This window comes from Geospiza fortis, unplaced genomic scaffold (assembly GCF_000277835.1).
Source record: "Geospiza fortis unplaced genomic scaffold, GeoFor_1.0 scaffold408, whole genome shotgun sequence".
NCBI lineage: Eukaryota > Metazoa > Chordata > Aves > Passeriformes > Thraupidae > Geospiza > Geospiza fortis.
In genome coordinates this window covers 3,151,151-3,166,433 of record NW_005054330.1, presented here as the reverse complement: position 1 = coordinate 3,166,433, position 15,283 = coordinate 3,151,151, and the positions used below count along the sequence as shown (strand labels likewise).

Below are 15,283 nucleotides of genomic sequence, written 5' to 3'. Positions count from 1 at the left end.
GAACAGGCCATTGCTCAACCAGCTGAAGAGAAGGGAAAACAAGAGATTCCAGAGAAACAATGGGAAATGAAAACTGGACATTTGAATGGACTAACAGCTGGTGTCTTTGCTCTGGCACTGACATCCTAACAAAGGGGTATAAAAGTTATTTTCCTTACGTTTTTGCAAGGTAGAGATGGGAAGAGAGCATTGTTTGTTTATTCATTTGCCTTAGAGCTCCATGAGCACAAAGAAGTCACTTGACAGTTGCAAGTACTTATGCAAGACTCAGGTTCATCCCACTGGGAACTTTTTGCTCCCTTGATAGCCCATGTGAGATCCAAACCAGCACATGGCAGTGCTTATTTCCCTCTATTCTCTATTTAGGAGGTTTAGGGGAGTGAGGCACAATTCCTGTTATGTCACCATGGTATGGTCTGAAAGCCAGGTAGCCCTCACTGGTCACCTGGAGATACTGCTCAGCACAGGAGTGTACAAGGCCTCACCTCAGAGATTGGTCAGGCTTTGTGCAGGTGTCCCATCCTGAGTGTCACAAAGCAGGCAGAATAAAGTACATGTCCTACTGCTTTGGACATGAACCATAGAATTTTTCTGGTACAGCTGTGTTTAAATGAAGCTGAATCAAGGTAATCTCACCCTTGGATTAAGAGCCATAAGTTCCCAGGAAGAGATCTCCTCCACTGAGTAAAATGTCTGTCAGCAATGCTGAAGAATCTTCTCAGATGGTTCTTTGGAACTCTGTTCTCTAGATGGTTTCATTACCTGCACTGGAGCAGCTGAAGTTGCACTGGGAAGGAGCACCTGAGGTCATCAAACTCAGAGCTCAGCAGGAGCCTGGCAGGGATAAAAAGACAGTCTCCACTTTAAGCCAGGACATGGGGATCATTTAGTGACTCACCCAAGATCACACAGATGGTGCTTATACCAAGAATTAGACCCACCAAGCCATCCAACACCTCTGGATTATTCATTGAGGATCAGAGTCCATTTAGGAGTCTGTTTTAATATATAAATGTAGGATATGGAGCTATGATGGAATGGTAAATTAAATACTGAGAAGTCTGCCACATCTCTGTTCAAAGCAGGCTAACATTTCATGTAAGGAATTACATGCTTCAGACAGTTGCAATCATCTTCTGCAGAAATAATTTAAGCTTACTTCATCTGTTGTATTCTGATTTAAATTTTTATTGGAAATATAAATACCTATGTCGGTCACCAAACCAAATAAAACAAACATATTGAGTAGGGTCTATTATAGACTAATATGGAAACAAATAATCTGCAAGTCTGGTTTTATTTATAAGCTTATTTGAGTTTTTACTCTAGGCTCATATTAATCGGGTTTGTGGTTTCCACATCTGTACTGCTGATGCCCAGTGCAGACAGCATGCCAAGTCAGACCTGGGCATCCTCCAAGCTCTAAATGGAAAACAGATGCCTCAACTCCAGCTACCTCAAGACAAGCAGGGCAAGTAACCTACCAAGTAACCACAGCGGGTGCAGCAGGCAAAGCAAAGCTCTGGGGAGCTCTCTGAGGTGCCTGCTTGCAAGTTTCTTGCTTCTGACTTGCTCCAGGGGCAGCCAGACTGCCGCCTGTATTGTATTTGCTCTCTCTGATGATCAAGAGATACCAATTCCCTTCACAGCCTCCCTCTTCCTCAAGCTGTAGCTAGGAATTCCCAGACTGGACCAGTTAGTTCACAGTGTCAGCTAGTAATACATATTCTAGAGGAAGATGGAAGAACTCCTGCAGATGATGGTAATGCAGGATGAATTCTTTCCAGAACCCTTGATTATTTTTAATATTTATAAAAAGCATTTTGAATGTTCACAAAAGCCATAAATATATATAAAAAAATGCCCATGCCCCTTGTCAAGCCAAAATGGATCCAGCTGTTCTGTGGTGCTGGTCTCTGATTGCAGAGAATCCCTGTATTAATGAAAGATGTATAAAGGGAATCCCAAACTAGAAATATGATCTCTGCTTAAGGCTGTTCAACTCTTAAAGAATATTTCAGGGAAGTACATCAACACAAAGCTGATTCTCAACATGGCTGAGATCCAGTCCTGAGAACCATCTCCATGAAGGCATCTGTACTGCTTGCAGATATTTTTCAGAGCAAGTTGCTTCCAGACAAACTTCGTTTTGTGCTGATACATGGCCAGAGTTTTGTGCCAGTGTAGCTACATCATTGCAAACCCATTCCCTAAGGCCCAAGAGAACCTCAGTGCAGTAGCAATGCCAGACCTGCTTCTTCCCTAAGCACAGGAGGGAGGCCAGTATCAGAACTGGAGCAAAATCACATGCATGACAGTAATAAGAGAAAAAGAAGCAGTTGCACTGGTGTAAACACTAAAAATTTGGCAGAAGCATTCAAATTTATATCTTGTGTACCCTCTGACGGCCATCCAGCAGCCTCTGCCACCTGTAGCAGTTATCTCTTTCTACAATTTTCACCAAGGGATGCATAGCATCCTCTGCCATAAAATACATTCTTTCAAGTCACTATAGCATCTCTGTGTTGTCCATAAAGCAAAGACAAGATTTGTTTTAAGAATTCAGAGCAGGAAAAGGGGGATATTGGGGAGGGAATAAAAAATTAACACAGCCTCAATGCCCTAGCCATGTGGAAGGGCATCATTCTGTCATCCATCATCATCCTCAGAGAACTGCTTTGCCCCCAACAGGGCTGCTCCACTGGCTCCCAGGCAGAGGCAATTCTTAGGAAACTGAGATGGCAGAAGCACAGTGTCTGATAGCAGAGGGGCAGATCTGTCATCAGCACAGAAGGCTGATTCCTTGTGGCAGTGGCTGGATAAAAGAAGATGCAATTAACAATTAGCTTTGGTAAGAGAAGACAAAACCCTTAAAACACAGTGTGTACTGCAGCAAATCAAGTCACAGACTTAGGAATTAATGGCTCAAAGTCTTGGTTCTTGCTTTCCTAGATACACTAGAAGATGAAAGAGAGAGTGAATTTCCCCTGCCACTTCATTCTGGCTGGCTAAGAATTGGGGCTTAGCCATGGAAAAGTGCCAACTTGCAAGAGTTACAGGAAATGAGAATAGCTTTGCAGCATTTCCAAGCAAATTCAGCACACCTTTGGATTTGTATTTTTGGCACAAAACTCAGGCTTCTCACCCCAGAAAACGAAACTGAGGCTTTTCAGTACATGATGCATTATTTATTTCAAACAGAGACTAGATTCACGTGATTCAGATTGTCTGGAGATGCGCAAGGAATATAATCAACTTGCATATGCATAAAAGGAGCATTTCTGGTGCAAAGTCAGGTATCTTCCTCTCTCTAAGCCATCTTGTGTTTGGATTAATTCAGACTCTCAAATGACATTAAAGAACCTTGTTCTATTATTTCACAGTCCACAGGTGCATGAGACCAAATCCAGCAGAGCCTACCTGCCTAGCTCAGCATCCTGTACAGCACTCCCAGCCATTCTCTCCTCCCTCCTTCCTAATCACTTTGCTTCTTTGTGCCCTACAATAATTTCCCTTCTAGTCTCTGCTTTTTCTCCTTTGTCCATAGCATGCTACAAATTATTTGTGGTCGCAATGATTAACTTTGCAACTCACAACTAATTTGACCCTTTGCTTGAAAAGGGGACAGTTCCTTGTTGATCCAGACAACTTATCATCCCATGGGCATAATAATAAGGCAGAGCTGGTTATCAGCTGGGAGATGCCCATGAGTATTTTTACAGGCAGAGTGTTGGGAGGTCCCTTATCGAGTGGGGTGAGAGCTGGCATGTACTGCAGGCATGCAGGGGGAGGCAGATTGCTTTCAGCCTGCAAGGCCACACAATATGGGAAGTGGTGGCTTGAAAGAGGAGTTGAAGAATGACAGATGGTTTGTGCCTGTGCGTTTCTTTAGAGGACACCGGGTTCCCACCATGGGAACAGCGTGGACAGCAAAGGCAGTGACTGGATGTGAGGAGTGACAAAGCAAGTCAGCCACGGATGGCCCGTGGGAGGCCAGAGGAAATGCACCATTAGTCAAAGTTGGAGGAAAAATAAAATGCGATGACAACTGGGCCATTCATGTGCTTCCCCTTCAAGGACTGACCAGACCCTTCACAACTCAAAAGACTCAAGTATCAGCTTCTTTTTCTCTTCAGCCAGGCTAATGTGCACTGGCAGGGTCTGAGGAACTCCCTTGTCACTTACATTAATTCTTATCTTGTTGTTCTTGGCTACACTTCACTGAAGTACAGTGAGGGAGAGTGCTTCAATCAATAATGTGGATCCAAGGGGGCACCCCCCTCTGCTGTTCCTAGGGATCAACACAATGGCTTAAAGCAAATGTTCACCCAACCTGTGAACTTGGGAAATATTAGGACTTCCAGAATTAGACATAAGACAATGAGGTGGCCTCACAAGGATGTTTAAGCCCACACATGAACAATCTCATCACTCCAGGGTAGCTCTTTGCATTTTGAGAGTTTGCTACTCAATACAAAAACTGCAACACCTCAGAGTTCTCTCTCAGCAACCTCAGTGACAAAAAGGCAGCCTTGCATTTCACAAGCAGATTTCATCAGATGTTCCACTTTGCCACTGTCACGGGAACCCTGAGGCACTGCTGTCACAGCTTGTGAATCTGATGCATTTTGTCATTAAGGAAAGATGATGCCCTTCAGAAGGTCCAGCTGTAAACACTCACAAATGGTTGGTCTCTCATTCTTCAAGGGGGACAATACCACAGCTATGGATAGGACTTCTTTAGAATTGCCTCCTCTGGTGCTATGGCCTTTCCAGATTTGGAAAGTACAAGGGAGTTAAAGGAAGATGCAAGCAGAAAATCCCAAAATGCTCTCTTATGAACACATTGGATTCCTACCCCATCAAAAGGGACTTCACTTATTAACACTTAAATAGGGCTACAAGTAGCTAAGTAAAATAGAATAAGCCTCTTGCAAAAAGGTGGAACAAGAAAAACTCAACGATAACAATTAAATGCTTAATTGAGAAAGAGAACCAAAGTCCTGACCTGAAACTCTTAGAAACTCTGGATATACATAGAATGAACAAGGACAGAAATGCAAGCAAAGTCTGAAGTGTCAAGTGAACTCCCCTTATTCTCCTGTGTTTGAAATATGTCTAAGAAATAAACTCAGTGAAAAGTAAAGAAGTAAAAATCAAAAGTTGCTGCCATTATTTAATTAGATCTCGGTCTGGTGTAAATTAAATGACTTTTAAAAATATCCTTTGACAATCTAAGAGCCATTTCTTAAGTCTCCAAAGCAGCCTGTGTTCTTTAAATTACTTCCTGTCATATGGTTAATAATTTCTACTTTCTACATTACAGGAGTCATTCACCTAGGACAGCCAAACTGAACAGTGCTATCAGTGTGCACACCCTGCTGCCTGAATTGCTGTGCTTAACAACATCTTCCCAATTATCCAGGAGTGCACTGCCAGCAGGACATTACTTGACTCCATTTCTCTAAGGAAAATGATTGCATTTCCTGATGTTTTCAGCTGTGTTTGTACAACTTGCCTTCGTGTGAAGTTGAAAATTAATGCATTTCCTCCTGATCCTTTGAGGGAGAGAGAAAAAGGAAGATTACCAAGATTAAATAAAAATGCCAAAGCTCAATCCTTTGTCTCCATTGAACAAAGGTGTTTAAAGAAAGATTGCTGAGCTCAACCTCCTGCATAAAGCTAAAAGCTGCTTTCTAACCTGTTGCTCTGACACAGTGAGAACAGAATACTGGTTGGCTGCATTACAGTTCATTCACACATTAGAAAAAGATAAAAGTAAAACAAGCTTTCCATTTTAACTGTTTTGTTGGTAGTACACTATAGAAAAAAATGCATTTGGGCCTTTCCTCACAGGGAGCCAACAAAGAAGGGAACATTTATTTATTTTCTCAATTTTTGTTTAAAGCCTAAAACCTGTCCTTTTTCACTGTTTTCTTTCCCTTGGTATTTTATTATACTGGAGTTACATAATATTCTAATAGACAAGGACTGAAAAGGTATCTATAGCTTAGATTTGTTTGAGTTGTGTTACCACCTAGGTAACTCCTTGCAGAGCCTTGGGAAAAAGAGTCTCCTTGTGAAAGATTTAAGTAGAGGGATCTTGGTCTTTGGCTTTATGCTGAAACAAGGAATAACAAGCCAGATTCCCATATTGCTTTAAAGTAAATGAAAGGAGGACAGAAAAACCCCAACAGTCTTCCCGGTGTTTGTATGATCTGGAAGAAAACAGGGCAGGAGGTTTAGTAGGGGTACAGTTCATCTTTCGTGGAGTATAAAGGCTTTTCTTAAATAAATTTATTAATATATTGGACATATGCTATTACAAACTGCTGACACTTCTACCTGGAAAAATTTTCACCCACCCCCTCCTTGGAGATGCTGGTTCTGACAGGCTGCAACTCCCAATATCTCTACCCAGCTAACAATGCACAGCACCTTGTTCAAACAAGACATTTCACACTCTCCCCCAGGGAATATCCATTTTTTTCTTCATACTATATCTTTATGACTGATGCAATCAAATTCTGGAAACCTGCCTTATTAGTTTATATTCCAGCTTCTTAGGGAATGATGTTAATTTTCCATTGTAGGACCAGAAGATTTTAGATGTGCTAGATCTTGTCTATAAGAAACAACAAAAAAAGTGGCACACACAGTACCATGCTAAGAAATGAACTAGAGGGAACAGCATTCCTTGCACAGAAATTCTAGGGGTTCCAAAAAAAGACACTCCTCAGTCCAACAGTGCCTGAAGCAAGCTATTTTACAATTGCATTATGAATAAATAAATGTGCATTTTCTTACTTATTCATCTGAGATATTCTGCTTAATTTCTTCATCAGTTCACCATCATAATTGTTTTCTTCCTAAATCTGTGGTTTACTAAGACTTTACACTGTGATGGCCAAAGAATTCCATTATGTCCATTAAAGATTAGATGATTTTCTTTTGTTTCCCACAGCAAACAGGATGCCATTCATGTCCCAAACAATGTCAGTAGTTGGAATGATGTTTTCTTAAGGTGCATATAAGATTAAAGACTGAAATCAGATGCAGTGTTGCCAAAGCCTTTGTAATATGCATGTTTTTCATGGCAAGATGATTGACAAGAATTGCAGTAAGGTGCTGAAGGGGATATTTCACCTGGCCCATCAAAATTCAATGTAGAGGATTAGAACTAAGAAGAGCTGACAATATTGACTTTGAGTACCACAGCGGAAACATAATTAGCTTTTTGACATGTAGTGGACAGAAATATTCCATTTTTTAAAAAATCAGTTAGAGTAATTACTGCATATCTGTTGCATGCTGCCCTGGGAAAAAGGAAAAAAAAAAAAGAAAGAAAAAAGGTCTGCTCTGCTGTTTCCTCTTTTCCCAGTAAAACCCAAGTTTGGCACTAGAATAAATGCATACAAACCCAGCCTTTCTGCTGGAAGAACATCAGGAAAACTTCATGCATTAAAGTAAAAACCTCTCTTAAAAGAGAGCACACAGACCTGAAAGAATGAAAAAGTCAATGAATTTTATACAAGTTTACGTATTGCAAAACAAACTGTCTGCACTATGCTTATTAAAGGCATATTTCATTGCCTAATCATAGATGTCTATTGTACCTTTTATGTTTTGAATCATAATTGCAGCCTTTTCCCCAACTGTAATAATGAAAGACATTTTGGCATATGCTTATATTGATTCCCCTTTAACAAAGCACTTAAGACAAATACTTGCATCCCACTGAAATTCATGGCCAACCTTGAGTACACCGATGTCACTGGCATTTAGACAAATGGCAATTTATATGGGCACAGAATTGCCTACTTTGTTGGACAGACAAGAGCCTCTGAAGAGAAGTCTTCAAACTCAAAAGTCATTAAAATACTCAACTGCTTTGGTTAGAAACACTATGGCATCCATGGCTTTTATGTTTTTATCAGAATAAGTGTGCTAGCAATAATATGTGTAGCTGCTGTACTGAAATATCTTTTCCAGCTCCTGGTCTGGAATAATCTAAACTGTAGAAACAATTTTCAGCAGATGTAACAAAATACAGTACATGCAGAAATAGGAAAAGGCAAAACTTAATTGTACACAACACCTTGAGAACAAGCTATCATTAGGTATAATATAAATAATGCACTAAATTCTATTCCAATTTTATTTTGTCTGTATGCTCATCTGTTATTCTTTTTGCTTTGGGATTAAGTGGTATATGAAAATAAGCAAAAAATAATCAAGAATTATGCTTACCTTATTACATTTTTAGGAGTTACTAGTTATCCTAATTAGTTAGAACCTGCAATGAAATATTTTAGGAAATTAAAGTAGATTAAAAATGCAGAAATAGAAATGCCTTTACATAGAGTAAAATCAGTATTTGTTCTCAGCATCAAATCCAGGGCATATACTGAGGCAATACTAAACTAGCCTGTTTCGGAAGCTCACCTGACTTAATGGGAACTTCTCATCAAAATCAGTGGATTTAAAGATATAAAAGAAAATTGAAATGAACAATGTAGCCCCTTACTTTTCTGACAAAGTTTCTCAGAGATCTAAATACATTTTGCTTGTCATTTCTCTATTAATTTTCTAATATTTTTTACCTAGCAGTATCCACAGCTACTAATTGGCTTTGTAGCTCTGCATTTTGTCCATTCTGTGTTCTAGTTTAAATCCCAACGTGAACAGCTCATGTAGAATATTGTAGCTCTGTAAAATGCTCTGACTGCACTCAGGGAGTTTACTCTGGACAAGACTTCAAGAAGCATGTCAGCATGCAGGGACAATGAAAATACCTGTTAGATGTCATTAGCAGGAGTAAAAAGACAAGATTTGAAACCATACTTACCGAGTCTACAGTTTCTCTTAAATTTAAAATGAGGCCATCCAACCTGGAAAAATCTCAATGGTTATTCCTTTTACACACAGACACAGAAGTATTATCATTTCCTTAATAAAAGGTCCGAGTCTGTCTATTTCTTTGTTTCCTTAATACATACTTCAACCAAGAGAGACAGCATTAAGATCAAAAAATCAATCTAGTGTAAACAGAAATCATGTGTACAAAATTAAGCAAGTGTAATCACACATTTACTAGAAAAAAATATTCTTTATTTATTAATTAATTCATAACACAATAAATATTGGGATCACATATATGAGGGACCCAGCAAAGCTCAGACTTGTTTGCACCATGGTATGGTTTGACAAACAAATCCTCATCAGCTGGCATCCTAAAGCCTGACTAGATTTTTTTGGTACATTTTCACATGCAATCAGCAAGTTGCAATGTACATCGATTGTTTCAATTTACATTGGTCAGGCTTTTAAAAACAATTCTTAAGCACCATCCCTGGTGAATCCTCCAGGAAAAAAAGCACAATCACAATATTTGTCATTATTCTGTCTTGCTGTTGATTCTGACATTATTATGTAGGTGGGATTGTATATTTTGTTTTACTTCAGGGGGCAACAGCATTTTCCACTAAATGAGGAACAGAACCAGGCTGCTGTTGAAGAGACAGGAACAATTTCATGCAGGCCACTCAGCAATTCTAAAACCAAGACAGTTCTGTTTCTTCTGAAAACCATGCCTTAGTTTCACACTCTATATGCACTGAAGACACATTTCCTTGAGATCTCTCTATTTGCTAAATAATTAATTTGAACTTTATGATGAATAAAATTAACTCATCTTTCCATTGATTTGTCTGTAGGGACAGACAACTGTCTGCTGGATGCATTGGTAGGGCAGAGAAGAGAAGCAGATTTGACATGGTTAAACACTAGCGCTTTCATTTCTGGGAAATAAAAGGAACTATAATAGGCATTCACTGGAAAGAAAAACTTGTATGCATAAATGTTAGAGTTTTGTCAGAGGTGAGCTGTTTCTCACAGCAAAATCTCTATTAGGCTGTATCTCCATATTTTGAAATATTAAGTAAAACATTTTAAGAAACCCTAATTTACTCTGAACTCCTTTTTTTGTAAAGAGCTGAGAAAAATCTAACAAGGGTTTTGGCTGCATCATACTCATAAGGCCCTTTATTAAAGGAAACAAACTTCTGAATGTGCAGGTATGCACCTATTTATATAGATATAAAGTTTTCATCATTTCTTCTAAAGGCAGCTGCAAAATTCAGGCATTGTTTCAACAACACTTCCAATCCAAACATTTCTTGTCAACTACAAACTTATGGATCACTTCACAGATGTAAAATGGCATCAGCAGATCTCATAGGGAATGCCACTTGGAGTCCAACTGTAACACTTCTTTCTATTTTATGGACAAGAAACATGGACCAAAAAAAACCCAGGAAAATTTGTAGAGAAAACATTTAGGACTTCTTTTGCTGTTGTTAAAGCAAAAGAATTGCTCTTAAGTTAAAAAAAATTGAAAATTTAATATTGTCATATCAATGAGTGTGTGATAAATGCTGTTAAATCCTATTTTACAAGGAAGTTTTGATCCCTTTTGTCTAATAGTTTCTCAGACAAGTACAATTCTCATGGTAAAAATTATTCCACATTCGATATAAACCAACCATTTTTCTGAGTCGCTGCAGCAGTGAAATACCAATCAAATTAAAACAGCAGATATATACGTGATCATCAGCCTATTCTTCAAAACTGCAACAATTTTGGAATGAAAATAACAAATTCCACACATAAACTATTGATATCAATTAACTGCAAAAAAGACATATTTTGTTTCACCTGAAGTTGGTCTTTTCCCATGTTTGCAATTCTGCTGTAAAGGGTGCAAGAAACTGCAACTGGGATGGAAATTCAATGCAGACTGGTTTGTGTTTGCCTTTGTCAGGCTACCTCCTTAACAGGGTTCTGCACAAGAAGTTTCACTCTCAGATTTGTTCCTCTCTTTCTAACCCAGGCCAGAACACAAAAACAAAGGAAAAAGTTGCAGATGATTATTTTATATCTTTGCTCAGGGCAGGACCATTTCTCTTCTGGATCACTGCTTAATGTAGTTCCCTTCAGTAAAGTGTTTTATTAAAGCCAGACATAAGTCAGTTCAGATACAGTCTCTAGCTCATCAGTAAGAAAGTCTTAAAAACAAACCAAGAAAATATTTCAGTGTCAGCCACATTTCTGCATTCTATAAACCAGAAAATGCTGCATAAGGTGGCTTATTAGAGGGTTTTACTTTACTTGTCAGCTTAATATACACTGTTCAAGCAGTAATTTGTGAGCTGTGTCAATTTAGTTTGGACTGAGCTGAATTAAAAATTTCAAGAGTAGGCAGAGACGCCACCATAAAATTCAACTCTTTCTTTAGCACCTCTGAGATCACTCATTCTCAGTCCTCTCCAGAACACTGTGACCAGGCTGCTACTGATTAATCCATTGTGATTCTGCCAGCAGCAGTACAGCTTCAGGTGATTTTCTATTAAATTCCATTACATATTACATTTTAAAGGAAAAAAACCTAAAGTTGACTGCTTACCCTTTGTTATGCACTCCAGGAACTTGTTTCCACTAGTCAATGCAGAGTCTCAGTGTTCAATATAGGATCAGTAATGAGCAATCCAAGCATGCAGGACAAAGCATCCCTCCAAATTTCTATGGCATGCCCTCTCTGATTCCCAGCATCTGAGACTCTTCTGCTGGCCAACAAGGAAACCCAAATGACAACTGCTTCATTTGCAGATGGCCTCAGATGACACGGGCTTTAGTTATATTTACATATAAAATACTGTGATTATTCCCTAGCTCCCAGCAACAGAAGAGCTTTAGGCTCTTAGAAAGGGAGATTTGTTGCAGCAGAACTACATTGGTTTTAGAACTGTGATGGTGCAAGGAAAATTTTTCAGCTGTGAGAAAAAGCTCTCTACAGGAGAAAAACAAAGATTCCTGTAACCTGAACTATTAAAGCTGTTCCAACTCTAAGTGCCCCTTTTCTTTACAAATATGTTTTGTGCTTTTTTTCCTTCTTTCCAGGGATGGTATTTAACCTCAGCAGCCTGTGACTGTTGCATCCAGGCCAGAACGCTTTGTAATGTGCAACTTGGTAACTTCTTCAGCACAGGTGGGGTGAATGCCAACTGTCTTCATCATCTGAGCATACGTAGCACCACACCTACCAAAAATCAACAACAACAACAACAAATGACTCACAAAGTCAAATGCTATTCACCTGAAGCAGCTAAAAGGTCCTAAAACATCAAAATAATTCTGCTCTTGTCCATTTGATCAGGTAGAGGAGTTGCATTTGTTCTTCAAACAATGCTGTCTATTATTTCTCAGGCACTTACACAACATGTAGACGCCCAGCTTCCCAACTCTGAGGTAGGAAAGAATTGTCATAAGAGTTGAGACAGAGAGAATTAAGCAATTTACCGTAAGTCACAACTGAGCCTGTGGCAAAAACATATGACAAAACTGCAACCTTCAGCTTTTCTTGTACATACATGTGTGTTTCACTAACTCCAGATGGGAAAAAATGCACACATACATACGAGGAAGAAAATCTTAATTAGAACTGTTGGAAAGAATCTGCTAAAGGAAACAATACCAGAATATTCTTCCATGAACTTAAAGTCTCTGGCGCTTACACTGAACATATCAATGTTATAAGCAAGGAAAAAAAAGGCTTTTATTTAAAAAAAACATATCAAGAAAACAAAACCCACCAAAATCCCCTAGTGCTACAATCCCACTTGCTTAATTCCCTTACTTGCCCAGTTACATTCTTAAGACTTGATGACTTTCTTTTGAACTGCTATTCCTGGCAGGCCATGCTGTAAGAATATCTGAAATGGCCCTAAATTTAAGGATTGTTTCAAGCTCTCTATGGAATAATGTTATCTCCCTCTACAAAACACAGGAAAGGAAGCTATAGATGCCTTCTGGTGTCTCCACTTACATCTAAAAAAGCACTGACAAGCAAAAGATCTTTGGTGACTACAGATATTACTGGAGTGCTGGGTGGGGAGGGAAGATGAAAAATCATCCTTCAGAGAAGCTGAAGAAGTATTTGACAAAGGAGAAGACCAGCTTTTACAGTGGGGTTTCCACACTGAAAGCTCTGAATTTGTGAAATGCAATAGAAACCCATCCAGGAATCTGACCTGCTGAAAACCTCTTACTGTGGCTAAAGTTTTCATTTCCCTCAAGCAAGGCAGAAAAGCACTCCAGTTTCATGTGCTTCCTTTTCAATGGTTATTTTGGATAAAACTTCAAAACAATGACAGCCAAAAAAATGCAGTTCTAGGATCTATACCACTGGCAATTAATGGACGACAAACACATGTTGAAAATGTGTACTGAGGGTACACTGCAATCAGTGATTTCCAAGATATTCCTCACATGATCCTTGTGGTCCTGCCTTCTTAATCCTTTCTGCTTTTCATTTATAATAGTCACTCACAACTGCAGGACTAAAACTGCAGTAAAATGGTGATTAAATTTAGGAAAATGAACTGACACCACAACTGGCAATGATTTATGATGTTCCAGATGACTTTCTTTGGAGAGGAAGTTAAAAATTATAAAATTTTAATGTAAATATAGGAATCTACATTTCTGAAGATGTGAATCAGCAATAAGAAGGGGAAAGGAAAAAACAAATAAGAAATAATTGTAGCACAGAAAAAGCATAGCAAGACTTTTCCATTTAACCAGAGAGGACTGAGAATCACTGCTTACTCCTTCAAATGGAAGACTTCTATATCAATATTTGAGCAAAATCTTAAACAAGGTCAGATCACAAAGGATGTTTTTTATTGCAATTATCAGATCACTTCAAACAAAAGTATCTATCTTCCCTCTCTCATCATCCCACAGAAATTTCTTTTTTACTATACTATATTTAGCTTATACCCCAGCAATAAGAATTCATGCAAAACTTGCTGAACTTTTAAGAAGCCATGGCTGTGCAAATTTAAAGATAAGATTAGGAAAGAAAATGCTTGGCAGGTGTAAAGAAAGGCTTTTCTAAAAAGTACAAATATATTTTTAAAGAAGCAACTTGGAAAACTGTATGGTGATTTCCTATCCTGTGCACATAATGCAGAAGAAGCTACACTGAAGAAACTAACATTAGTTAAGTTAATGCTTAATTCTGTTTTTTGCTTTAACAGTATCAAATCAATGATATACTTTCCTCAGTTGTTCCCTAACTATATCCAGTATTACAATAACTAAATCCAGTACATCTTAATGAAGAACTGCAGTATTTTTGTGAAAATATGTGCAATACTCCATAAAAGTAACAAAAAGCATGCATTCTTTATAGTGTTGCCAAAACTAGGCAGCTATCTTTTATAATCTTACAATAACTTAAGAAGCAGGCTTTAGAAGCTAGAGACATTCTTTTGTACTTACTTGATTCCAAGAGCAAATCCTTGAATAACTTCGCCTGCATTTGGTCCAATGAAATGAAGGCCAAGTATTCGTTGCTCCCTCTCTCGTAAGCACACCATCTGAAAACAATACATCACAAAAAGATCTTTTCTTAGAACACTTAAAGATAAGGCATGAAGATGAATTAAATGAAACTGGAATGCCCCAAGATCCTAGTTCAGCTGTTTATTTCCAGTGTGCCAAAAACTTATGCACTTGTTTAAGTCTTAGTGACTTCAATAGCTCTTATTCTCATTGTCCTTAAGCATTTTCCTGAACTGAAGCTTTATTAGTGCATTTCTTTCAGACTTGAGGGAGCCACTGACAATAATAATTTCTGGTATTGAACACTTTGTTGTTTGCCATTTGTATGAAATCCTCAAAGTACTTTCTGTAGCATGGTAACCAGACCAGTGCTCTTTTCCACTGAGTGGCCACCTCAGCACTTCTCCAAGCCTGTGCAGTTGCTATCACTATCAGCTGCATTTTCACAGAAGATCCCTACCATTATCAGCTGCTGCATTTTCACAGAAGATCCCTACCATTATCAGCTGTATCTTCACAGATGACCACTAACAGTTCCAGGATATTTTGTACCATTGTGACTCAGTCAGTGAACACTTACAGCAGCATGTTTGGTGAGATACACTTACCACAAGGGGCACATAACCTAAAAAGGAGTCGAGCCTCAGAAGCAGCCAAAGATGAAGGTTAATAAGTGTCTAGGAGAGCCTGAGTCATTGCACACTTAACTTTTATTAGAGAACTTAATGAAAATGTTTTAGTTCCTGTAAGGACACCATCTTTATAATTAGGAAAAGAAAGTCAGTCTCTCCCTGCATCCTCCCATCAGGCATTAAATTATCACTAATCTACCAAGTTCTGCTATTCAGTAAAAGCTTAACTTCTTTCATCAGGAATG

The 15,283-nt window shown here is 38.6% G+C and overlaps 1 protein-coding gene across 1 annotated transcript in view; it reads right to left on the bottom strand.

The window, feature by feature from the left end:
* Positions 1-10,878: 10,878 nt before the first annotated feature.
* The window catches only part of TXNRD2 (thioredoxin reductase 2), a 29,982-nt gene continuing 25,577 nt past the window's right edge, over positions 10,879-15,283 (bottom strand). Inside the window, exons 15-16 of the mRNA XM_014307222.2 lie at positions 14,344-14,441; positions 10,879-12,097 (exon numbers count right to left, since the gene is read on the bottom strand). Of these exons, the coding sequence (XP_014162697.1) occupies positions 11,974-12,097; positions 14,344-14,441 (222 nt within the window). The 3' untranslated portion in view covers positions 10,879-11,973. The remainder of the gene's footprint in view (positions 12,098-14,343; positions 14,442-15,283) is intronic.